Source organism: Notolabrus celidotus, chromosome 12 (genome assembly GCF_009762535.1).
Source record: "Notolabrus celidotus isolate fNotCel1 chromosome 12, fNotCel1.pri, whole genome shotgun sequence".
Taxonomy (NCBI): Eukaryota; Metazoa; Chordata; class Actinopteri; order Labriformes; family Labridae; genus Notolabrus; species Notolabrus celidotus.
The window spans coordinates 5,423,615-5,449,142 of record NC_048283.1 but is presented as its reverse complement, the minus strand read 5'-3'; the positions used below and the strand labels follow the sequence as shown (position 1 = coordinate 5,449,142).

At 40.4% G+C, this 25,528-nt stretch overlaps 1 protein-coding gene across 8 annotated transcripts in view; it reads right to left on the bottom strand.

Moving 5' to 3' along the window:
• Positions 1-7,190: 7,190 nt before the first annotated feature.
• Positions 7,191-25,528, bottom strand: part of LOC117823564 (DNA-binding protein SATB1) — an 84,897-nt gene continuing 66,559 nt past the window's right edge. For all 8 annotated transcript variants that reach the window (XM_034698793.1, XM_034698796.1, XM_034698792.1 and 5 more), the window contains 2 exons: positions 12,963-13,169; positions 7,191-9,880 (listed from right to left, as the gene is read on the bottom strand). In XM_034698793.1, coding sequence (XP_034554684.1) covers positions 9,257-9,880; positions 12,963-13,169 — 831 coding nt within the window. In that variant the 3' untranslated portion in view covers positions 7,191-9,256. The remainder of the gene's footprint in view (positions 9,881-12,962; positions 13,170-25,528) is intronic.

Below are 25,528 nucleotides of genomic sequence, written 5' to 3'. Positions count from 1 at the left end.
TTAGGACGTGCTAATAATTAGAATAAGACAAGGGCATGTGCCAGTTTTATCAGAAATCAGTATGCATATTCATGTGAGCGAGATGTTGCTGAATTAATGTGATCAGAAGGACGGTTTGGGTCCCCTCTGAGTTGGTTCATGTTTAATCTCGTCTTCTTGAAACCAGAAGGCAAAGAGCAGGCGAGGAGGCTGGAAAGCAACACGCTGATTAATGTTATTAATTTCCACACCTCCAACCTTCTGTTTCCGCTTCCACACATTCAGAGGTCTGGAAATGGTGTTCTCCCTTTTGTAGAAATGTTTGGATTTCAGCGTCTCAGAAGACGAGAGGGTGGGAGGGGCGAGGGAGAAGTTGGATTTACGTTGACGGTGATTCAGCAGAGAATAAAATCATTAGAATAACTTTATTATGCTTTCTGCTGCATTTCCTGTTTGATTTACTGCGCAGTCCCAAGGGCTCATGGGTAGCCACTGAGGACTCCCCTCTACCAGCCACACCTGCCGATGTCTCGTCCCTATTAATCTGGAGCTAAACGAGACAGAAACATAACCAGGGTGCTGTCCGATTAATCTCTTACAGGCCTTAATTGCAGCTTTGTTTCGTGTGCCAGTGTTTGTGCTGACAGAGAACAACCATGAGTTTCCTGATTATGAAGATGATGAAGACGGCCCTGCACCGCCATGTTTGTATGATTCTACCTTCAAAATGCTTTTTGAGTGTTTTAGGATTAAACTGCATTCTCAGGTCTTCAAAGATGAAGCCAATATGAAATTGCAGTTCCAAGAGTGTCCACTTGAGGCTGGCTCAAAAGTCCAGGAATCCCCATTGAGACTATAGACTGTATAAAATATGGACGTAGTATCTGTGACGTCACCCATCTGTTCCTGAGAGCTGTCTTAAAGCCAATCGACGGCGGCAGCCATACTGGAAATGCGGAACACAGCCAGGCAGAGTGTGACGTAGTGTGAGCCTCTTAGCCAACAGCTATGTGTTCCCGACCGGGAGTCACGTCAGTCATGTCCTTATTTGGGCAAAAACTCAAAATCTTAATATCTTCTGAACCGTCATGTTAGAATAAATTCACCCCCCGTACAGTGTGTGCCGATAGAGAGATTAGCTTCGTAGGGCCAAGCTGTTTTTTGAACCAGGCTGTAAAAATGTTTATTAATGCTGCAAAGATAGTCTTTTTCCCATTCATGTCTATGTGGTTTCCAGTGTTTCTGCAGTCAGCCTCAAGCTCGATGTATTGCAGTTTATAACACTTCCGCATGGGCTTCATCGTTTGAGACCGGAGGTTGCCGCTTGATTGAGACCCATGTTAAAATGCGTACTCCATGAGCTAAATCAGTCACATTTGCACGGTGATGCAGAGATGCAAAGCTTCTTTGTTTGTGTGACACTGAAATAGTTCTTTCAATAAATGCTTATAAATAAATGCTAAAGTAATACTAGTGTGTTTCTGATACTGGCCACATGACAAACACACCAACATGTGACTCAGAGGAGAACCGGCACCATGCAGCTGATCTTCTTTTTGTTTTTAAAAAAAGGTCTTGAAAGATTTCTCTTGTATCTTCTTCTAATGTACCATAATATTTGAGTGAATATGTAACAGTTTTGTAAAAGTATTGATTGATTGTAAAAAGTCTTCTCTTCCTGCATTTAAACGTTTTATGAACACCTGGATCTGCTTCCATTCAGTGACAGATGCTTTAGTTTTAATGTGAGGTGGGCTCTCTTTACAAGCCTCGAGGGGTTTCTTTCATCCCACCTGTGCGATTTGTTTGTTGATGTCTATTTCTGTCTTCTTTTGATCTAATTTTTCTTTTGCACAAATAAAGAATAAAGAACAAAGGCCACACCCCAGCAGAGACGATGATTCAATGACTAGATTTAAAAATGCAATCACAGCTTGTTTGGGAGACCGATCTCGATCTGGTCAAAGTTAAAGGGGTTCTTCTTCACTGGTCCGTGCAAGAACTTCTACTAAGCATAGTATTTTATCTCACCCTATCAACAAAGAAACAGATCCAAAAATGTTCCTGATGGTCATATTATCAATTTTAAGCAGACTACAGATCAGGTATGTTTATTTAAATGAGTCACTCACAATTTAAAGTCACTAAAGTCCATCTTGAGCTGTCACTTTAAGACACATCAGTACAAAAATACTTCTACTGGAACGCAAAGCCTTTATGTTTCTGCTGACCACTTTTTAAAACAGTGAGGAACAATCCCCCTCAGACACCAGAATTCAAATCACAACTGTAAAGTTAACTATTCTTTGTGCATCAGGCCGGTGAGTGCTTACACTTGCTCAACAATCAATAACAGAAAACTGAGAGGGTCTGAGCAAAGTTAAGCTCCGCTCCTCTCCTGGTTTACCAAACACAAAGACCGTCTGGCAGAGCTCCGAGTTTCAGACGGTCTTTCTCAGACGCTGTTGACTGATGTACAAAACACGCTGGTATACGGAAAAACACCAAATATGATGCTTTCTTGAAATGTGCATTCATGAAACCCCAACTGCTGTCTCTCCAGGACTCCTCCAAGTCCTCTATGAAATGTTAATGTGTGCTGTTGATTGACATCTTGATGAGGACCCTGGGGCTTTGTGTTCAATGGAGCATGTATACGTTATTTAAATGTGTCCATCCTGCAGATGTGCATCTTTGCAATATGAAATGTGTGTTATTGGAATAACTTAAACCTACTTTAAGTGATAAAAGTTTGACTTGGCTGTGTCATCAGTGTTGTTTTGCTCTCAAAGTGTCATTGTTGCATTGTCTGTTGAGCCTTTTTGGTAGTGATGGAGTAATATCAATATCAATATAAGAATATATAAATGAACTGATGTGCTTTTGAGGGTATTTTCATCATATTCTACAAAATACTCCACAAACTTTTAAATGTCGTAAGTTTGTGTAGTTCCTGTACCTCTGCAGAAGCATACATGCAAGGCCTGAAATGCACCTCCTCAAAACATGAAGTAAGCATTGAAACAACTGAATGCAGACTCTTGTTTCTTACCTCTGCTATAAGTGCAGTATGATCAACTGTTGCTCTGCATTTATCATCTCTAACACCAGCATCATATGCTCAGATTCAACCATGGTTTCCTCTGCACAAACTCCATCAGGACTGGAACCTGGTGATATGACTAGCATAGCAATCTCACTTCCAACTTACGGTTAGGCGAAGTGTAGAGCGATGAGGACACTTAAATGCACAAGTATGTGCTGCTCATGACGGTGTAGGCCTCCATGGTGCAGCTACAGTACAGAGTCGACACAGAAGTATACACCAGGCCTAAGGATGTGAGCAACTCTCAGAGCATCTCCAATTCTGCAGCTCTTGGTGGGATGTACCCAGCATGCAGAGGTCAATGCCAACAGAACATGGTCCAAAAACCAGTGAACCAGAGACAGACTCATGAGTGGTCATGGCTCACTGATGAAGCAAAAACTGTCCCGTCTGGTTCAATCCAGCAGAAGAGTGACTGGAGCTCAAATTGCTAAAAAAGTTGATGATAGTTCTGATAGAGAGAGAGAGAGAGAGAGAGAGAGAGAGAGAGAGAGAGAGAGAGAGGTGTCAGAACACACAGAGAACAACACAGTTTGCTGCAGACTCATGTAATGTTGCATTTTGTGGAACACTGGGTGCAGCATGGTGCTTTATGTTCTGCTGGGAAACTCGGGTCCTGCCATTCATGAGCATTTTACTTTATCATGTACCTTCACCTTCAACAAACACATTGTTACAGACAAAGTACACTCTTTCATGAAAATCATATTTACCAATCACGGTTGCTTCTATCAGCAGGATAAAGTGCCTTGCCACACTACACTGGTTCAGTAGTGGTTTAAGGACAGGACAAGTACAAGGTGTTGACTTGGCCTCCAAACTCCCAAGATCTCGACCCAATCGAGCCTCTGTGCCAGACGACCGACAGTTTAGACATACTATTCGATAGCCTCAGCGTCGTTTGATACTATATGTGCCATTATGTTTAAAGCTCAGTCCTGACAAATCTGAAGTTATCATTGTGTTCATTCTCACTCCCCCGGCTTTATCCACAACAAACCCAGTTCACTAAGCTAAAAATCTGGGAGTGACGTCTGACTCAGATCTTTGTTTTGACACTTTTAAAAGATGCTGTTTAATCCTGCTTTTTTCATATCCAGTAGGTCACTACACTAAGATCATTCCTTTCTCTGTCTGATTTGAAAAGAGTCATTCATGCTTTTATTTGTTCTCCTTTAGATTATTGTGATGTACTTTTAAATGGTGAGTCAGAGCCACCTCCATGGACTTCAGCTGATTCAAAACACCACTGCTTGTATTTCAACAGTAAACACCAACACACCACTCCTGTCAGAGCTGATTTTAAGATTTTATTCAGTACTTTTAAACCTTTATATGGTCTTGCTTCTAAATATTTAAGAGTGCCTGGGCGGTCCCTCAGATCAGTTGATGCAGCTCTGTTGGAGGTTTTAAGATCTCAACTTGTAACCAAAGGTGACCGGGCCTTTGCAGTCTGATGGTTTATTCACTGCAGTCCCTTGGTTGAAACCACATGGGTCAAAGAAGACGAGGTCATGTCCCGGCCATAGCAAAGACTAAGTTAACATCTCTCTTAAATACTGTTTGAAGAGAATAAGGAAACACCTTCAACTTTTAAGATTAAAAATACATTTTTAACTTTATCTTTAAGAGCAAACCTTTAACTTGAAAAGGTCAATTCATTCATAACAGGAGGTGGTCAGTAATACATGTTACATGTTTCTAAACTTAGCTACAGGTCAAAGTCGCTCTCTGGTCTGCTGTGCAAATTTCTTTACCCCAACGTCTAAGTCTACAGCTAGGTCAAATGCCTTTCTTTCTATGTCACAGGCACTTGTTTGCTTCCTGATGAAAATGCATACAGGACTGAAAAGTTAGACGTAGAACATGAAAGTATGTAGAAAGACATAAAATTCACAAGACAGTGAGCATCGTTAGCTTCTTTAAAATTTCCCTAAAACCTTCTTATAAAGACAGCTTTTCTACATCCTTCATAGTTTGATCTGCTTTCTTCATATTGCTGCATTTTGTTGTGAAGAACTTTGTAAACTTTGTTAAGAAAAGTGCAATACAAATAAAGTTTACTGTTATTAACCAAGTCTGATCGTTGGAGGCCTCATCTTATAACTTCCAGGACTTGAAGGATCAACAGCTCACGTCTTGGTGCCAGATACCACAGCACCCCTTCAGAGGTCTATGTGCATCGTCAGGTCATGGCTGTTCTTGGCGGTAGAATGGAGCTCTACACAAAATTAGGCAGGTGGTCATAAAGTAATGGCCGAATACTCTAGTTAAAAAACTATTTTAATGACTACAAATAATGCATGCTGAGTCATTGAATTTGTACAATGAATGAAACAATGCACATGTATATGAAAGCCACAAGGACCTGCTTGGACCTGCTAATCCTGGATGTATTTTGCAACACTAGTTTTGCTCCATTATGCAAGATTTTATTGCATGTTTTTGTTATTTCTTATATGCTTTACCTCAGTAACATTGCAAATGAAATAATAAACCTATGATGAAGTATGTTGCTTGCAGTACTGCTGAACAACACATGTAAGACCTGTAATAATATGCAACATGTCAATATGAAGAGGTCCTTAACCTTAACTTTTTTATGTTTCTTTGCAGAGTTTCCTTATTTTGTTTTTGTATCATCCCAAAACTTTCAAACTGAAACTCTGAATTGTATTCAGTGCAGCTGTGTTTCGTATGTGCTCTTCTGTCTTCTGGCTAGAACAACATGAGAAATGTCAGATGATGTCAGACAGTGAGGAAGTTGGTGAACTTTGTAACGTTTCTTTGTGCATTAGAAATCAGATTATAAACTGTCACTAGACCCTACGAGAATCAAACTTTGAAACACTTTCTTGTCCTTGAGGGTTATTTCTGCCTCTCTTCAGACACTTTTTCGATCAGTGAAAACAACTCTGACTTGTTCGTTTTGACTGACCAACAGAAATGATATGAACATAAATTTGAACAAAATATTAGTTTGCTTATAGCTGACAGCTGAGAACTTTCAGAATAGCGATCTGTGATCTCATTTAGAAGTTAAAATGAGTCTTTATTTGACCGTCTGACCTCAGAAACTTTACCATGTGCAAGCAAGCCATGTGCATCCACTGACTCTTAAATGTGGTGGCTGTTTATTTGCCTAAACTTTCTACAAATATCACAAAAAAGATACTGTATCTGCTTTGGCTCCTTTTCCCACAAGTGGCGCACCACAGCGTGATGTGGCATCATCTATGAATGCTTCCTGGAAAACTCGTCTAATGTAGCCTGCTAATTTTTAAAATAAGCACCAGCATGAGCAGCCCGCGGTAACAGACTCAGTGATTCATCAGTCACCATTCTTGTCGTAATTATGATTTCTATTTTGACATCTGGGGAAAGTCTTTGAAGTGTGTTTGATGCCGTGGAGAGCCAGCCTAACAGCCTAATGGAGACACAGTTTAAAAACTGTTCTGTGCTTGCCAGTCTTCTCCGAGCAATCACCCGTGATACCCACCCGTGGCGAAACTCCAACGTTTCACACAAAATATAGTTCTCTGGTTGAAAAAAGTGGTTGTGTGCTCCTTTTCAGCTCCTGATCCTCTCTTAGAAAGTCACATATCTCTCTAAAACTCTCTACAGCTGTGTGGACAGCTTTTTTTTTTTTGTATTCCTGAAACCTTTCTCAGGATGTTTTACCAAATTACTGAAGTACAAACTTTTCCTTTTCCACTGAAATCATGTCATTAATATTCCTGTGACCACCTCCAAGTTTGAGAACCACTGATCGAGGAAAGTATTAGCCATCTGTGTGGAAAACCTTTTCTAATGCTGGAGTAAATACGGCTGATCCTTATGAAAACAGTGATAATGAGGAGGAGTATTACAGCACAGTTCCTGTTGTTTGTTGGTGCCTTCACCTCAGTTTGTCAGTGAATAAGTCACTTGTAAAGTCAAAATGAGGAAATAATGAAGCTTAATGAAGCCTCTTGACTTTGTCATGTAGTTTTTTTTTCCACCTCCTGACACGTGTCGGTGCACCTTTAAATCCCCCCGCAGAGCATGTGACACTTCTGTATGATCTGTTTTCAGTGATTTTCTTCCCCTCTGAACACACACAACGTTACACTCTGGCTTTTTATTCATGAAAAAAGAGCAGAACATCAAGGGAACACCAGCCAACACAGGCTGGCACATATCTCAGGGTGTTAACAGGTGAGGGTAATTTCCTAAAGGTGCAGACACCTGGCCTCACCTGGGGTTCAAAGTGAGGTCAGGACACCTGTGCTGTTTTTATATCTTCGAGCTCCCTGCAGAGGGCTTTGCTATTACAGGTGTTCACACCTTACATTTATTTATTTCAGATTTCACAGGTGCTTCAGATACACTCAGCAGGAAGAGCTCCGGTACAGTCGCTTTAAGAGGAAGAGGCACGACAGAACGTTGATTTGTACGGTGAGCTCTTGCACAAAGTTCAAATATATTTACAATAATAAACAATCAATGATTCATAAGATGTGATATTTACAGTTATTACAAATAATGTGTTCAGTGGCTGCAGCTGAATGACTCAGGACTGGAGTTGATCTCTCTTAGCAGTAGATTCAGAACAATTCACATTGTTTCATCTTTTTGTTTTGCAGAGGAGGTCGGTCCTCGCTCTGGCTGTCAAAAGATCCGGTCAAGTTAATGCCAAGAAATCTGTGGTACAATACAAACAGTTTAATTGTGTAATTAACAATCAATAACCACTTCTAGTTAGAACACTTTTCTGCAGAAAGGAACCGAGAAACACTTATAAAACAGTCAGTCGTAACAAAATAACTGGTGTTCTCATTGAAATCAACTCATAAAAAAGAAACACTTTTATACAGGATATTTATACAGGAATAGCTTTTTGAATTGGATTGTTAACCAAAGGAAGACACATCGCAGACATCGATTTTCACACAGATTGCATATGTTTTTCTTTCTAAGGTGTTCTATAGGTTAGTCATTTTACCTAAGCTTATTTGCATGATAGTAAAAATTGCATACAACATTAATTGTGAAGCTTGTAGCATGAGTTGGTTGACATACAGCACTTTTTATAGGCAACCTTTAAAGCACATTTCTCCATTTAAAACGTTTAAGACACTTTTTGTTTTTACTGCCCATCGAAATTACATTTATAAATAGAAAACAGAACCGGTGGAATTTTTAAAAAAGCTCTACGGAACATAAACTTTAAAAAAAAAAAAAAAAAGTAATTACATCAGAAACACTGCATGAACTGCAAATAAATAATGTCAGACAACATAAACATGGTGGAAATTCACATTTCTAACTGTGTGGCAAATTCAGAAAGTTACAGTGACAAAGGTTTGCAAAATAATCTAACATCGGCAGTGCCGTATAGTACAAGGCATTTGTTGGCATAGTTTCTTTAAGACTGTATTTTTTTACAGTTACAATATAATGTCTATATATATATATTTATATCTCCTCCCTAACAAATAATATGTAAAGACTGAGCTGTTCTCAGAGATTCACCTGGGCTGGGTGATCGCGTTCCAGAGTTTGGAGTGATCCATAATCACATTATGCGCTTTTTAAAAGAAGAACTAATCCGCCAGCAGGCTCCAGACTCGATACCTCATAATTAAGGCCTTGTCAACCACTTGGTCCTCGATTTCATTTGCTATTTTTTAAAAAATCCAGTTAAACATCACATACGTAAACACCTATCAAAGTCCTGACAAACTCCAGGGGGACTTTTTTTCTTTTTAAATATAATCAGTAGCTCAAAAAAGATAAAGTAAGTCAGTGTAAAACAACAGACATAGAGTGCAGTCAGCAAATATCCACGGCAACATACTTAGAATAATTTTTTGTGCAGATTATTTAAATGGTGCATCAGTCTTTACAGTGAATAATACAAGTTTTACAAAATCCAAAAAGTAGTACTTGAGTCTGAAATGGGCTCTCCAGTGTGTGTGTGAACACTCTTCACATGGCCTGTCAGTCTGTTACAGATATATATAAACACTCCTCCAACAGTCCAGGCGCTGCTCTGATTAAAAACACTACTTTTCTTTATTTGCGGTGTGGTGGTTCTGTGTGGGCCGGAGCGTTACATTTAGCACAGTCACCAGTCTGTGTGTGTGTGCACATGAAACCTCTCAGTACGTGTTAAGACGGAGGAGAGTCCTACTCCTTGGCCTCGTGTTCAATCTCTGCTTGGGCCGCGGCGCCTTGGCTCAGGTGCTCCTCGATCTTGATGGAGAAGATGGTGTTGGTCTGCGTGCTCTCGTCCAGCTCCTTCAGCAGCTCCCCGCTCTCCCTGAAGTCCGTCAGCTCCTCCTCGAAGGCCGAGCTGCTGCTGCTGCTGGTGTTGTTGATGGTGGTCGCTGCAGAGCTGTTGTTGTTGTTGTTGTTATTGGGCTCTTTGAGCGCCTTGGCTGGGTGATTGACATAGAAGCGCTGGTTCTGGAAGAACTTGATGATGGTGAGCTTGGGCAGGTCCAGCTGAGCTGACAGGGTGTGGATGGCCTCCTCGTCCGGGTACAGACCCACGTCCTGGATGAAGCTCTGCAGGATTCCCAGAGCCTCCAGGGAGATCTTCCCTCCTCCAGTGCGGGACTTGATGCTTCCTCCGCGGCTGCCCTCGTCCTCCGTCTCAGCTGGTGAGGCGGTGGAGGGCTGGCGAGGCGGCAATCGAGGGCCCATGGTAGGCTGCTGCTGCTGCAAAGGCTGCTGGGACAAAAGGGGTTGGGAGGGGTGCTGGAGGGACAGGGAGGGCTGGTGCTGCTGCTGAGACTGGGGCGGCTGAGCCTGCAGTGGGAAAAAAAAAAAAACAGGGAAGAGAAAGGAGACGGGGATGTTATCAGATGTTAACACTTATCGGCGCCTTAATAAGGCCTTTCATTAAAATCAATTGAGTTGTGAGGAAAAATGGGCCCACTGTGTATAGAACAGGCACTTGGTTGAAGGAATTTTCCATGTAATATCTCATTGAATGTAATCAGCTCTGCAGATACGACTTTTTTTTTTTGGTAGTGTGAGATTGTGTCTCTCATTGTGGGGGTAGACACGAGTGCAGACACACACTCACACATGAACTGAAGAGACACAATCAGCCCTACACACAGTGGGAAACTGGCCTCTCTATTATAGCCTCTGCTGCTTATCAGGCTCTATTGCCAGGCACTGATAAACAAGCTCCCTGTGCACAATTCTGGTAGCGATGGTCTGGCTGATTTGCCGCAGTGTGAGAATGCTATCGATGGCTTTCACTGGGCCGTCAGAGTCCCGTTAGTGTAAACACATGACACATTACTTGTAAAATGTCTCATTGTGTGGTTAGAGAGGGAGTGAGTGGGCAACTCGTGGTCCCTATTGACCCCACAAAATGGGTGCTCTTTTATTTTCATTTCTGAGTCACACACTGTAGAATAGGTGTTTCATAATGAAGTTTCGCAAAACAGCACTTTGCAGGGACTCTGTTTGCCAGCTGCATAAATGCACCCAAAGAAGTGATTTTACTGTACCAATATACCGAGCTATGATACTTCTGGTTGAGCAAATGTGAGATCATTTGGCTAATGTGTCGTGTTAGTGAAGGAGCAGCACAAAATATTTTAACTCTGGTTTAATATGAACAGTGTAAAGCTGTCCATTAAACCAGACATTATCTCCTTTTATCAATCTACTAGCAGCTCTGTTTGCTCACAGAGTGCTCTGAAAATTTCCCTCATTCCATATCTGCTGCTGGAATTTATTTGTATGAGAAATCCTATTATCTTATTTATATATCCAGTAAATGGTCGTCTTTGTGAATTACTGGATGTAACCAAATAACTAATCAAGCACTCAACTGCGGTTCAGACTCTGAACAGAATTATTATTGTACCTCATTAAGACATTTGGACTTTTAACCCTCTCTCTGAGTCTTCCTGTTTGTCTTCCAACATTTTTTTTATGAAGCATTCTTTTAAGTAAGTTTGGATTAATAACATCTACAAACACAGCTCTCACAGAAAAGTCGGATCATCTAATTAAAAACAATTCACAAAAACCCCGAAGTGTTGTTTACTCAAAATTCCTGTAAAATCAGCCGAGATTAAATTAATGTTTGAGCGTTTTTAAATCAAGTTTTGTTCAGAACTTCATAAAAAGAGGAAGAAATAATAGTTTGTGAGGGAGCAGGGAGTGTTTGTTTCTGTGCCCTAAAACCATTACGATTAAAACAAGTTGCAACAAACAAATGTGTACTTTTAACAATTTATCAACAGATTACAGGCTCATAATATTGTTTGTAAAATCTAAGAAAATCAGTGAAAAAAGGTTGATTAAAATCAGTCCAAAGTCCACATATTGAAGTTTTTACTTGATGAGAAAAAAAAGGATCAAATTCAGATGTAGAGCAGTGATTGATTGTTAAAACTGTTTCAGATTTGCTTTCTTTTGATTCGTTAATCATTTAAGTGCTTCATCTTTTCAGATCTAACAGCAGAACAAAGATTTTGTCTGTCTGTACAGTACTCCATACGTCTACACAATATCTTTTAATTTCTGGTGGAAGTATCAATACATTAATCTTCCTACACTGTAAAAATGTAAGGTCAGATTTACAGTCAGTCCCTTGTTTTATGTCATTACTAAAGACACATTTTACAGGAAAGCTTTTATTGTGTGATTTTATTTAATTTCAGCTCTGATTTTAAGTCTTTTTATAAGTTTGTATGTTTTTAAATTTGTATTTCATTTTATTTTCATTGCTTAATTTTGCTTTGCTTTTTTTTTTTTATTGCCTACTGTGAAGCACATTGTTACCTGTATTGAAAACTGCTATATAAATAAAGCATTATTATTATTATATATGTATTTTTTAATGTTGTTTTGTATGTGTGTGTTTTTTGTATTTTAGTGTTATTGTAAATCAGGTTTACTGTCCTTGTCATCGTCTTTCTTGTTATTTGGAAAATTAAATTCAAATTAAATATTAAAAAAAAATATATATATATGAGACTAAATATAAGCTGTTTTGAGATAGTGTAATCCCAAAATAATGCTTGAATTGTTTGTAAAAAGTTTAAATATCTGCAGATAGTTAAGCAAAATTAACTCATTAACTTTCTCATTTCAAGTGACTTAATAAATAAACTTTACTCACTGCATTTTATCCAGTGATCTGAGATATTTTTGAGCAGAAATAACAGATACATTTTCTGAGATTTGAGTTTTTGCAGTGTATTTATCAACTTGTGGGAAAAGAACAACTTCATTAACATGCATGTTTGTTAGTCTCCAGTTTAACATTTGTTGGTTATGTTTGCATGTTTTTATATGTTTTGTAAGACGTGTTCTTAAGTTATGTTATTAACTTGTCACCAATGTTTGTCAGAAAAAGTGTGCAATCAGAGGCGTGGATTTAGCCTTATGGTTAAGTTGTGTGCTCATATAGCGGGAGGCCAGGGTTCGAGTCCAGGCTGCTGCCCTTTCCTGCATGTCAGTCCCCCACTCTCTCCCAGTTTCCTATTCTATCCACTTTCCTCTCCTCTGTCAATAAAGGTGTAAAAGCCCAAAAATATACCTTTAAAAAAGAAGAAAATCTGTGTAATCTAATAAAACACACACACACACGTGCACTCCTATATCACCTACCAAGAGTGGATCTCTGTTTGTGGCCTTTACAAAAAAAATCTAATCTATAATTTTTGTTTTTGAGAATCTGCACAGAGAGACTCACATCCCTGAGCTGCCTCTACATGTCAAACCCACACATGAGTTAGCTTTGAGTTTGTTAAAACTGTAGAAACATTCACTGATGGTGCAGAGATGTGTGAAGCCTGAGCTAGCTGATGTTGAGTGCCTTGCCCACGGGCACAGTCAGGGCTTGTGGAGTCCTCCTCACCTGTAGCTGGTCAGCAGTGATGTGCATTAAGTGAGACGGCCTCTCGTTGTGGTGCTGCTGCCCGGCGCTGCTCTCCTGCTCGTAAATGGCGTCGCGTTCACACTGGGAGAGGCTCAGGAAGCGGCGGATCATGGAAAGGTTCTCCCAGAGAGTCCGGTTCTCTGGAGAGGGATCCTCCTTCCAACGCAGCAGCTCGCAAAGCCAGCCCTGAGGGGAGGATTAAAGAGGGAGGGAGAGAGAGAGAGAGAGAGAAAGGGAAGGTCAGACATGCAAGGTTTCTGCACTCAAATAAAGCACAGGCCAAAAGTGAGTATCTGGACTTCTGTCTGCGAGGGGTTGTCCTGGTGTTGAGACTTGTTTGAGGCCGAAGAGTAAGGGAACTGTAGACCATGAACAAGCAGATAAATGTGCTCTACAATCAAAGCTAACCACATGATCTGCTCCAGTATGAAAAAGTAAGAGACAAACTTCATCAAAGTCAGAGAGTTTGATGAAGAGGACGGATGTGAAACAGTTTCATATCATTTCAGTCGGATTCATTAAAAAGAAGAAGATGTTCTTCAGAAACATTTTCCACGACTCACTTTAGAAACACACAAACACACTCGATTGTTTTACTGTCGCTGCACCTGCACTGAGTATATTTTTTCTGTCACAGCTGAAGATGAAGATGTGAATTATCCAAGGTCATGGAACACAGCGCGAAGAAACAATTTAACGTGACGAGAAACACACACTCGCATACTGAGCAGCACCCTTGGGAGGAAGCAGGTGACTCTCATGTTTGAGACACTCCAGCAGAGGGCCATGAAAGACAGAGCTGAGGAAGTGTGTGGGACATTAACAATCCCCAAATGTTTTATTCCAGCAATAAAAATAGGCCCGCACTGAGTTTGGCCTCCATGACCAGAAGATTCAACAGGGTGCGTTAATTCATTTGTAATGGACTCGTTTATAGTTTGGCTGCAGAACTGAACGAAATCTGAAATGTGCAGAGTACATGTTGGTGAAGAGAGATCCTTCCAGAGGCTTTGAGTATGTTTTAGACTGAGTGAAATAAACTTTAGAGAATGTGAGAAACAAAGAGAGTTAAGATACAATTAAAAATGTGTTTTGTTTTTTATGTGCAACAAAAAGTGATTATGAAGTTGACTCACTTTGACATAAATAAAACATCTATATTTGCAGCTGGGCTTCTACTTTTTTCTCATTTAAATACATAAATATGATAACATTTTTGCATATATTATACACTACCAGTCAAAAGTTTGGACACACCTTCTCCTGCAATGTTTTTTATTTATTCTAATTATTTTCAACATTGTAGATTATTACTGAAGACATCAAAACTATGAAATAATCTGGTTTTGCCATAATCTTGATTACAATAGAGGTGAAACAGGGCTATCCATTGTGTACTCTGAACAACACAACTGATGGTCTCAAACACATTAAGAAGGCAAGTCATTCTACAAATGAACTCTTGACAAGGCTCATGTTAATTAGAAACCATTCCAGGAGACCACTTCATGAAGCAGACTGAGAGAATACCAAGAGTGTGCAAAGCTGTCATGAAGGAAAAAGGGGGCTACTTTAGAGAATGTAAAATATCAAACATATTCTGCTTTGTTTAACACTTTTTTGTTAATCAAAAAATTCCATATATGTTCTTTCATAGTTTTGATGTCTTCAGTATTAATCTACAGTGTTTCAAATAATTAAAATAAATAAAAAACATTGCATGAGAAGGTGTTTCCAAACTTTTGACCGTTAATGTATATTATATATGGTATTATAATACAAATAATTCAGTTAAAAGAGTCAGTGGACCTCCAAATAATTTTGACCAGATCCAGTTTTTGATCACTTGCTTAAAAAATAAAAGCAAAAATCTGAACTGTATCTATTTTAAGCTTCTAATGTTTAAGGATGTCCTGCTGGTAGTGGCCAAAGGATTGGGGAACAATGATTAGTAATCAATTTTGGAGAGAAAACACTTCTAGGAATGAACCAAAAAGCTGAATTATACATTTAAAAATAATAATAATTGTGTTTTAAAAGTAAACTCAAGGATGATTTCTCATTTCAGCTTTTCTCAGGACTGAATCAACTACTTAAAGATCTCACTTTAGGCTCTTTGAAACAGTTGTTTATTTTTTAACAATTTGTTGTACTTTATAAAGTAAATAATAATTCATCGATCAATAAAAAAGAACAATTGGTTCGAATTGGCCTTGTTTTTATTATTTCTTAATCTGAAGTGAATATTAAAAGTGTAGTTTAGTTGCTTGAGGTCAAGATCAGAGCATCAGGTAAATATTTCAGCCAAAGTTTCTGAAACATCTGAGCAGAGAATAAGGAGAGGAGTTAAATGTGTTGGAGTTTACAGAAACGGGAACTCCTCACAGCGGCTGTGACTCAAATGTGTGTTTGTGTTTGCTCATCGAGCTGAGTGACAAACTGAGGACTGCACAGACAGAAGGGCTCTGCAGGGGTTGAGTGACGTGGTCTCCCGGGCTCAGAGATGATGACCTATTCCTCAGCAGGCCTGTGTGTGTGCGTGTGTGTGTTAATGTGTGAGAGTGTGTGAGTAAGGGAGAAAGGGACAGAACACAGTGTAGTGCTGTGTGGGTGAAAGAGTGAAGAGAGAGGAGGGGGAGAGCTGAGGCTGGAGCTGTGGTGAATCTACAGGAGAGTTGTAAAGGGACAAGAGTGGATGAAGAAGGAAGGACGGCCTGAGAGTGAAACCAGCGAGGAGGAAACACAGCGAGGTGTGAGTGTGTGTGTGAGTGAGTGTGTGTGTGTGTTACGGAGGGCTACTCTTTCAGCCGGGTAGTCTGTCCTGGCAGCGTGACAGAGCAGCGCTGTAATCTCCCGGCCAGTGCGCGGCAGCACCTTTCATTTCCACAGGATTACACCGCGCTGCTGGTCCGCACACAGACACACACACATGCACACACACGGAGGGCAGAGCCACGCCGCCACACTGCATGCAAGAGATAACTCAGCAGTTTGGTTGTCCCCTGTTCCAACTCCTCCCATAAGCCACATCAAACCCAGGAGGGGTTTTGGAGGAAGCCGAGAGGGGGGGAGAAAAAGAGAGAGAGAGAGACATAAAGAGAGAGAAAGAGAGAGAGAGGGAGAGGGAGGCCATAAAGCCTGCGTGCCCACCTTGTTCCTTTGCCACGTTTATTGTTGCGTTTTTAATTTGCATGCAGAGGGATTTGGACGGCGCTCCAGTTGGGCTGTCTGTGGTTTCAGCTGATTCGGTGGTGAGGGAGAACACACACACACACACACACACACACGCACACACACACACACACCACAAAACAAAAACACACAAACAGACGCACACAAACCACCACACACCATCTTGTCAAAGCCAGAGAAACAGTACCCCGGCCCAACGATGGAGTAATCCAACTCAAACACTCCCCAAACCAGCAGGATTAAACCCAAAGTAGCAGAGCCAATCAAACAAAAGCACGACGTGAACTCCATTTCAATGCCAGGAAGTCCATTTGATGAAATAAAGTACAGAGAGTTTATTAGTTCACAAGTGGGAATGTTCGTTTGTGTGGCTGTTTCACTTTGCCGCCTTCGTTTGGACAGTTTTGAGCCGACAATGAGCTTTCAGAGAAGAAGTACGGAGGAAGAAACGAACATTCGCTAAAGGGGTTTTTGTGTGTGTGTGTGTGTGTGTGAGTGTGTGTGTGTGCGTGTGTGTGTGATGCACGTCAAACAGTCAGCATTTTCCGTGGCAGTTTCAAGAGCTCTGTTTGTGTTTGTCTAATTGCATTGCTTCCACAGGCCAGGCAGAGGCAGCGGGGATAAAGGGAGGAGAGGGGGGGAAGAGATGGAGACAAATAGAGAGAGAGAGTGAGATAAGTTAGCTATTTGACTCCTTAGTAAACTTTAGTTGGGGGGGGCGTAAAGAATGAGCAATTTAAAGCAGCATGGAATTAATTTAATGTAAAACTTACTTATCTATCAATATCCTTTAGTAGGAATTACTTAATCAACGAGGTAATATGTTCAACCTTCCCGTTCAACATTACCATACTGCTGCAAATCTGTTTTTCCCCCCCTTTATTGTTTAATGTAATTTGTTGAGCCTCTCCACCGCAGCTGACAAGCACCAACTGCTCTTGATTGGATCATGGAACTTGCTGCCCCTGCCGCTAAAGTGCTCCAACACGGTGCAGAAAACAAAAATCTAGGGCTCTTCAATGCAGTGTACTCTGTGTTGTGTTGAAGATCATTAAGGGCTCTCTATAAATAAATAGAACAGGTAGTGCAGTGCAGTGCAGGCCTGGTGACAGGCCAAACACAGAATACAGTGTACACGGCGCCGTGTTTCACAACTGCTTGTGTTCTTGCAAGAAAAGACTGGTTCGCTCTCAGAGGCATATTCTGGAAAGATAGGATGAAGCCTGAGTGGATTGGTGTCTCACTCTCCCAAAAAAAAAAAATCACGTTCAAGGTATATTTGGTGCTTTAGAAAGAAAAAAATCAGATAATTTACTGTCTCAAGCTTCTTTCTTGGTTTAACACGACTGTAAATTCAGTGCTTTTGATTTGAACATGTTTCTTTAAGATTAAGGAAGCTCTGATCATCCTTTTGTGTGCTTTTTATCTATAAAAATATCATCATGTAGTCATGAAGATAAGAAGCAGATGAACTGCAAATGAACATGACTGTGGAGTTTTTTTTTTTTTTTACACAACACACTTAACAGATATATTTAAAAAAAAATAACCACCAGATTAAGTGATGATGACTTTATTTGCAGCCCAGATTAAGATTATTTAGGAGAAAAGCTTCTTTAAAATATTTTCACAGGGCGCAGACTTGGCCTCATGGTTAAGATAAGATAAAATAAGATAAACTTTATTGTCCCCGGGGGGAAATTTGTTGTGGACATAAGTGCAGTGCTGCTCACAAACAATACATTCATTCAACATACCAACATACAATAACATGCCCACTGTCAAGATAAGAAACCATGATACAATAAATAACAATAAGATACCAATGCGGCAGTAAAAAAGCAATATCATATGAACATTAGTGCAGAGTAAGTGAACCCTCATACTCGTACAAGAGCGTTATGTTGTGCGCCCATGTGGCGGGTGGCCCGGGTTCGAGTCCAGCCTGCGGCCTCTTTACTGCATGTCATTCCCACACTCTCTCCCAGTTTCCTACACTATCCAGTGTCCTCTCCTCTATAAAATAAAGGTGTAAAAGCCCCAAAAATATAACTTTAAAAAATATATATATTGTCAAAACTCACAGCTAAGAAAAGTGAATTATGATCAAATATGAACACTTTAAAACGACAGCCTTTTAAGGGTCAGGAAAAGTGCCACCACTACCTGGTGAAAATACCTCAATGACACCAGAGCTCACAGATCACGTGTGTTTTTAAAAAACCAGAGTGTGTCACAGATATCACATTCCCTGCGCATTTCAGGATATTCAAACCGAAGACTGATAACCTTTATAACTGAACCACTGAGTTAAATTCGATGCATTTTCCCAGCCTACCTTAAAAACACATCTTTTGTGCTAAATTCGATATCTCTCAGTTAAGCTCACAGATGCTGCAAACAGGTTCATCGAAGCAATAAATACGACAGGCATAGGATTATCTTGCTGTGTTGGCACACACCTGCGACAATATTGCACAATAATCCGCTGCCTCCAGGTCATCATTTCTTAATTATTAATTAGTTTCAGACAACAGGGCTGGCAATCAAGAACCAACAGCCTTTTCTTGTTTTACAACAGGCGCAGATCTGACCAGAGGCTCATGGGGCTCTGGGGTCATAAGGTGCCAAATTAAAAGGGTAATAAACTCTTCAGCAGGCTATTGTATAACCTTGGTATAAATAGCAACTGGGTGTTGTGATAAAAATATTTTCCTCCCCGACACAATAGTTGAATTCATGCGCGAGATTCATCCAGCTATGCAGTGTGGTATACTGTGTATGTGAGTGCTGCAGTCACAAGCTGCCAATAAGAGCATAGGCCTGCTCTGTCAGAGAACAGCATGGTATTCACTGCCCAAAACACCCAGCTGTTCACCCTTACACCACCAAACTACCACTGCAAACACCCCCAACATGGAGGCTCAGAGGTACATAAATCAACAACTGGCTCTGCCCTGAGACAGACTAAAAAACAGACAGACAGACAGACAGAGGTCTGTCCCACGGCCTGGCCAACACCTTCCCTCTAATCTCATTTGCTTGTTATCAGCCCCATCAGGCTGACCTCGGCCACTGCAAAAATAAATTAATAAAATAAGCCAACAGATGTCCATCAATTTGCCATCCCTGTTTTTTTTCCTCATCCCTTCCTCGGATTACTGTCTGAACAAAAAAGGCCTCAGTTTCAACCACAGAGGCAGAATATGCAAGTATACTGAGAACCGTTTGGATTAGGACCATTTGGACACAAAAGGCCAAGATGACACATCAAAAAAATGAGAGAGAGAGAAAAAAAAATCTCAGATGGAGAAATGATTGTGGCCATTGTTGTGGCTGGCTGTTTCGGAGGCAGCCAGACAAACCTCTTCTGTGTCTGAACAAGGGAGAGAGCGAAAAGTGAAGGAAGACAATGCATTATTGTCTTCCCTCCTCCTTGAACCTGGCGGAGGCCCAGCGCTGGCAGACAACACTATGCAGATAAATGCAGCCGATAACGTGTTCCTCCCCTCCCGAGCACGCCAAACTGGCGGCTGCACGTGCGCGTTCACTCCCGCGTGGTAACGTGTGCTGTGTTGTAAAAACATTAGCCGTGGTAGACGCCCATCTGCTGACGACAGAGGAGTGTTGAAACCGTCCGGATGCTCGGGCATATGCAAACCTCCCGCAACAATAAGCAATAATTGAGTGCACAATTCAAGGCAAGGTTTTTTGATTTTTTTTGGAAAGGGGGGTGTAAGTCTTTCAAGAGGAACAGAACTGCTCTGAGTGACTGTTCAAATAATGTTTGGTGAGGAAGATAGACGGATGGAAATGGGGTCAGTGGCCTTATTTGAACTGTAATGACATGTTGGAAACACAGCAATGATGTGCCAAAACTGTAGTGAAAAACACACTGAATCCTCATGGCCAACTCTATTACCACAAAGTCCTGTCTGTTTCTCTTTTAGTGTCTTCATTCAATTTCTTTCTTAACATCCACAGTCAGTGGAAGTCATTTAATCATCATGCTGGGCTGCTTACTTTACACACTGTATTTTACTGGGATAAAACAAGCACCGGTGTGAACTAAGAACAAAGTAAAGAGATTATTTTGGTGCCATTCGTCTCATCAGATATAATATTTAATGAAGGAACACGTGTTAATCCAAATGTATGCTCCTCTGTGGAGGTGTTCTGCTGGTTTCATCTTAAATGCTTAAAGCAAAGGAAATAATTTATGTTTCATGGTTGGATTTTAACCCTTTGATTATCTTAGCCCCACTGCAACTTAGCATGAATAAAGGTGGTGGTGTTGTGTTTTCATTATATACCAAGAGTAATCATGTTTTTATTCCTTTATTGACTCTTTGATAGGGAAACGATCACAGTGAGGGCAGGGTTTACACACAAAAAAATGACTGCTAGCAAGATCTTAACATACTAATGTGTCTTGCAACAGGAGAGGCAAAGATTACTGACGTGTGCATTCATTATGTCGCCTAAGTAATCGTGTTTGCGTTCTTTTATTCACTCAGAGCGCAGTGAGGGGAAGGTTTCTGCTGGAAATGGCTTAGCTAGGAAATACTAATTTATCTAGCATCGCTGAAAAGACGAATACGGTGCCTTTTTCTGAAATGTTGGATTCACAATGTGGCCTGGGGCGAAAAAACCCTCTTGACAGGGGCTCGTTTTAACATTTACACCTACATCAACTTTAAACTTTAGACTTTCTTTCCTTAAAATGGATAGATCCAACAACCTATGTCAAGAAACCTGACATAGAAACAAGCTAAGCTCCTAAAAACAAGCTGAGCTGATGTTAGCTGCAGCTCAGGTCGTGGCCCCGATTGCAGCCACTCATTTCCAGTACAGAGTCATGTCTGTTTTTAATGCAGCGCTGCCTGAGGGCCTGAAGGTCCAACCATCCAGTATTGGTTTTCAGACTTGTCCCTCTTGTACAGAGATTTCTCGGTAGAGATATGATGTACTGCAGACGATGAAATCACCAAATTATTTGCGATTTTTGCATTAAGGAACATTATTCTGACATTGTTGAACTATTCGCTCACGCAGTCTCTCACTGAGTGGTAAACCTCTTCCCACCTTTACTTAACCCTCCTGTTATGTTTGTTTCTCAGGAACAGCAATAATGTTCCTGGGTCAACTTGACCCAGGGGGCATATTTAATTGTCCAAAAGTGTCAGAAACCAAAAAATCCCATAACATTTTTTAAAATCTTATTATAAACTCCATTACTAACTATGTAAATCAATATTTAGTGCAATGGTGTTCTTTAATTCTCACAGATCATGGTTCAATGAGGATAACTCACTAGTTTTTCCTGTGTGTGTTCGTGATTGGGGTGGAATATGTCACAGTTGCAAAGAAACAATTAGTATTTGACACTTCTGACCCCTTTAGCCTCCACTTTGACTACCGGGTCAAGTTTTATATGTTGATTACACTAATTAAGCCAAGCAGAAGAAGTTTCATTCCAAAAAAATACTTTTAACAATATATGTATATTTTTTAAAACTTTGAAATGGGTCAATCTGACCCGGAACATAATAAGAGGGTTAAGAGGGACTTATTAATGTTACTGACCTGTAGCAAGTTAACCAAACCAGATGGGAGACGATCCTCCAAGTGAAACATAACATTTCAGTGTTCTGTTTTCCCAACTTTTTTGGAATGAGTTGCTGTCATCACATTTAAAATGAGCCTACATTTGATATTTGATATGTTGTCTTTGCATTATTTTCAATTAAATAAAGAGTTTAAATGATTTGCAAGCCATTAAAATATTTTTTGGAATTGGGGTTGTTGACTTCCTGTGATTTATTTTTCTATACTTTGGATGCCCTGATGTATCGTTAGTCCCTGAGGAGTATTATTTAAATGCAACAGCTGACTGCAGAAGCTGTGCTCACTTAAAAAAAATCCTCACATTTCTTAGCATGTCACACAGCAGCACAGAGAGTATGGGACGATTATGTATTTCATGTGATGGTAAGGGGAAAAATGATTAGTTACAGATGGAGTATATTAAAATCTTTCTAAAAATAGACTACTTAATTCGTAGTGTATGGTGTGCCTGCTCACCATACGTTGATCAAAGAGCATTGTTAAGACACTAAGACACTTTTTTTTTATATACCTCTGCATCTTTTTTTTCCAACCTTTCTTTCTGATTCCAATTCACACGCTGGTCCTGAGCAATCACAAGTATTCCTTCTACAAAACAGATGGATCAAACGGACTTCTCTTTGAAATGACAGATAGGCCCTGAGGATGCCTGGATTTACGACCATAGTAATGGATGATGAAATTTCCACTTCTCATATGTACCAATTGTGAAGCTGCTTCTCTCTTAAGGAAGGCTTTTGAAGATTAAAAACTGAGTCATCTAAATCATTTGAAACTTGCCTCTAAAAAAGAAATCTTTTTTCGTTATTAAATCAGGTTGATAAGACTCTGATGTCTTGTCAAAGTGGATGCTTTCCAGATTGCGGTTGCCAGATTGTGTCACTATTCCTCTTTTGTGAGGATGTCAGTGGCTGAGCTTTAGGAGAGAAATTTGCCAGTCTGAATCATACATGCCAAACAACTCATTTTCTATTGGAGCTGGGACATGCAGAAGTCTTCGCCAAACAGGGAACGTTTTCTGAAGAGGGGTCGCGACCTCTCCAGATACAATAAGCGAGTCGACAACAATAACAGACTGACAGCTAACACGACACACATTGTGGACGCAAGGCATGACTATGCAGGAAATGGCCCTCTCTCTGTGTCAGCACTTGCTCCCAGAAACAATACCGACCAGTTCTGTGTGACAGTTTACGTCATGGTTCCCAAACCAATAAAGTGTGCTGGGAATTTTCGAACAACCAAATAGAGGCAGATGGAGCATAAAGAATAGCCAAAGGCAAATGACCAGTCCATCTAAAATGGAGCACATTAAACATCTGTGTGGATACAGTGTTATTTTTTACTGCACGTTTTGTTCTTTTTCAGGAAAGTTCTTCATAACACACAAGTTCACATAGCTTACTAACAATTACAGAACCTGGAGTTCCCACACGCAGCCGTACTAAAGGATAAGTGCCTTGCTCAAAACCAGCAGTAGAGACAAATAGACCATATCTTATTTCAACTGTCTACAAACCAGACAGCAAGGACTTTTTAAAATTGCACACAGCACAAACACAGCCAGGGATGTAGCTAGGGAGAAATACTTTATCCATCTATCTAACGATTATTTTTCACAACAGATCAATAAATGATGAAAACCTCTAATGTCAAAATAATAATAATAAAACAGTAAAATTGTGGAAAAATCCTCATTGCAGTTTCCCTCCGTCTCCTGTGACATTTTCAAATTGCTTCTTTGTCCAACTGTCAGTCTCAAACTCAGAGCCTCTTTGTTTACTTTCAAATGACAAATAAAAAAAATCTTTCTACATTTTAGAATCCGGGGGAAAAAAAGCAAATCTTCAAATAAATGATCAGAATATTTGCCACTAATTTTCCTTTGATAGATTAAACGCTGCAGCTCTGAACAAAACATTTCTATTTGATCTTATAGGAAGACGAAATTTCACCTCAAATATCATGCACATCACACTTTGGAGACATGATGTTCTCTTTCTGCACTAAAGCACTTCAGATTGTTTATGTGTACAAAATGGCTGAAAATCGAGTCACTGATGCTGCTCCAGAACATGTGCCTCTTTGTATCAAATATTAGTATTGTCTAAATTGCACCATAATCTAGTTTAGCCTGGTGGTGGGCTGATATTTGGGTACTAGCGCTGTCTGCACAGCACACTGAATGTTCAAACACTGTTCTCCCACCACAAATTTACCTCTTGTTTATAATCTTTTTTCTGTTCGATACCGCCGAGGCAGATGGAGGATGAATGCACAGAAGACAACAAACACGGTGAAGATGAACTGGAGATAAACAACGACGGCAGCAACATTACAAACACACAAAGTACCTACATGGAGTCTGATTCCATCAATTATAAGAGCTTGATTGATATTTAATTCAAAGCTGAGATTTAATTGCTAATATCAAAGCGTAATTAGGCTGATAAATCATGACTGATCTTATTGAATTAGAGATTGAAATAGCAGAGAACCTGCAAATTGTCTGTGTCAGTTAAATAACTGTTCTTAATAGGTCTACAAGTTTGCTTTCGACAGTAATGAAACTGAACAAATGCATTCCCAAAAAGTCTTCTGAAACAGAAGTCTTCATGTGCAGTTGTTTGTTCAGTGCTATGGCTGCGTGTCTAGCTAAACTTAGAAATTAATCATGAACTTAAAAATGGAATATTTATACAAGTGGCAGCATAGTAAACAGGACATCTTTAAAAAGGCTCTCTGCAAGTGCTCTAAAGAGGGGGCTTATATATGTCCTCTTTAGGCTCTATATGCAGCACATTGTATGAACAGTGGCTAAAGAATACGGTGTGGACAGAGTGATGAGTGTGGAAAGTCAGCCCCCCTTAGAAAGAGAGATAAGGACAGAGAGGAGATTGTGAAAGATGGAGAGAGAGAAATAATGCACACAAGCACCAGCATGAGCACTTGGATAGTCCTAATATCTCCCCATGCAATTCCCCCCTCGCTCAGCACCACACACACTCCTGTGTGCACACAGACACACACTCTCTCAGACTGCATCTGCCGGAGCTAGTGGCTGTAGTTAAATTGAAATATTTCCCGGCGTGTGTCAGAAGCATGCAGAATGATAATTATGACAGATCTGATTAGGCGGGCCGAGTCGGGCGGCTCCGGGCTGCAGGTGCGACCTTGTGCATTCCTGAGTGTGTAAATAAAATTAATTACAAGCGTAGGGGGCGCGCGGCGCGTGACATCAGCGCGCACAGGGGGGACTCCCACGGGGGGCACCCTAATGGAATATTTTCCCCGAGTCTAATAATACAGTTGGTATTGACTTGAGGTAATTAGGGGGATCATTAAAGCGCTTTTCCCGGCGTATTTGCCTGCCTGATCAGATTAGCGAGAATGGGCCTCAGAACAAGCCCTGTGTGGTCTGTCAGGAGAAGTGGAGACAGTGGGAGAGGGTTAGCTAGCGAACATTTGTAGCAGAGAAAGAGCTAGCAAAATACTGTGGCTGTCACTGGGGCAAGGGCAGCATCTGCTAACAAGCGGGCAAAAGGGTAAAGATAAAGAAGGTGAGGCATGAAGTTAACAGGTAGAGCACTAATAAAGCCATGAAAACTTGTCACTGGATGATCTAATTTACTACAAGCCGCTTTGCTAGTTACCTGACCTAGCACTTCTCTAACACCTGCTCCACAGGAAGAAGCATTAGTCATATAATAATCCATTAGAGGTGA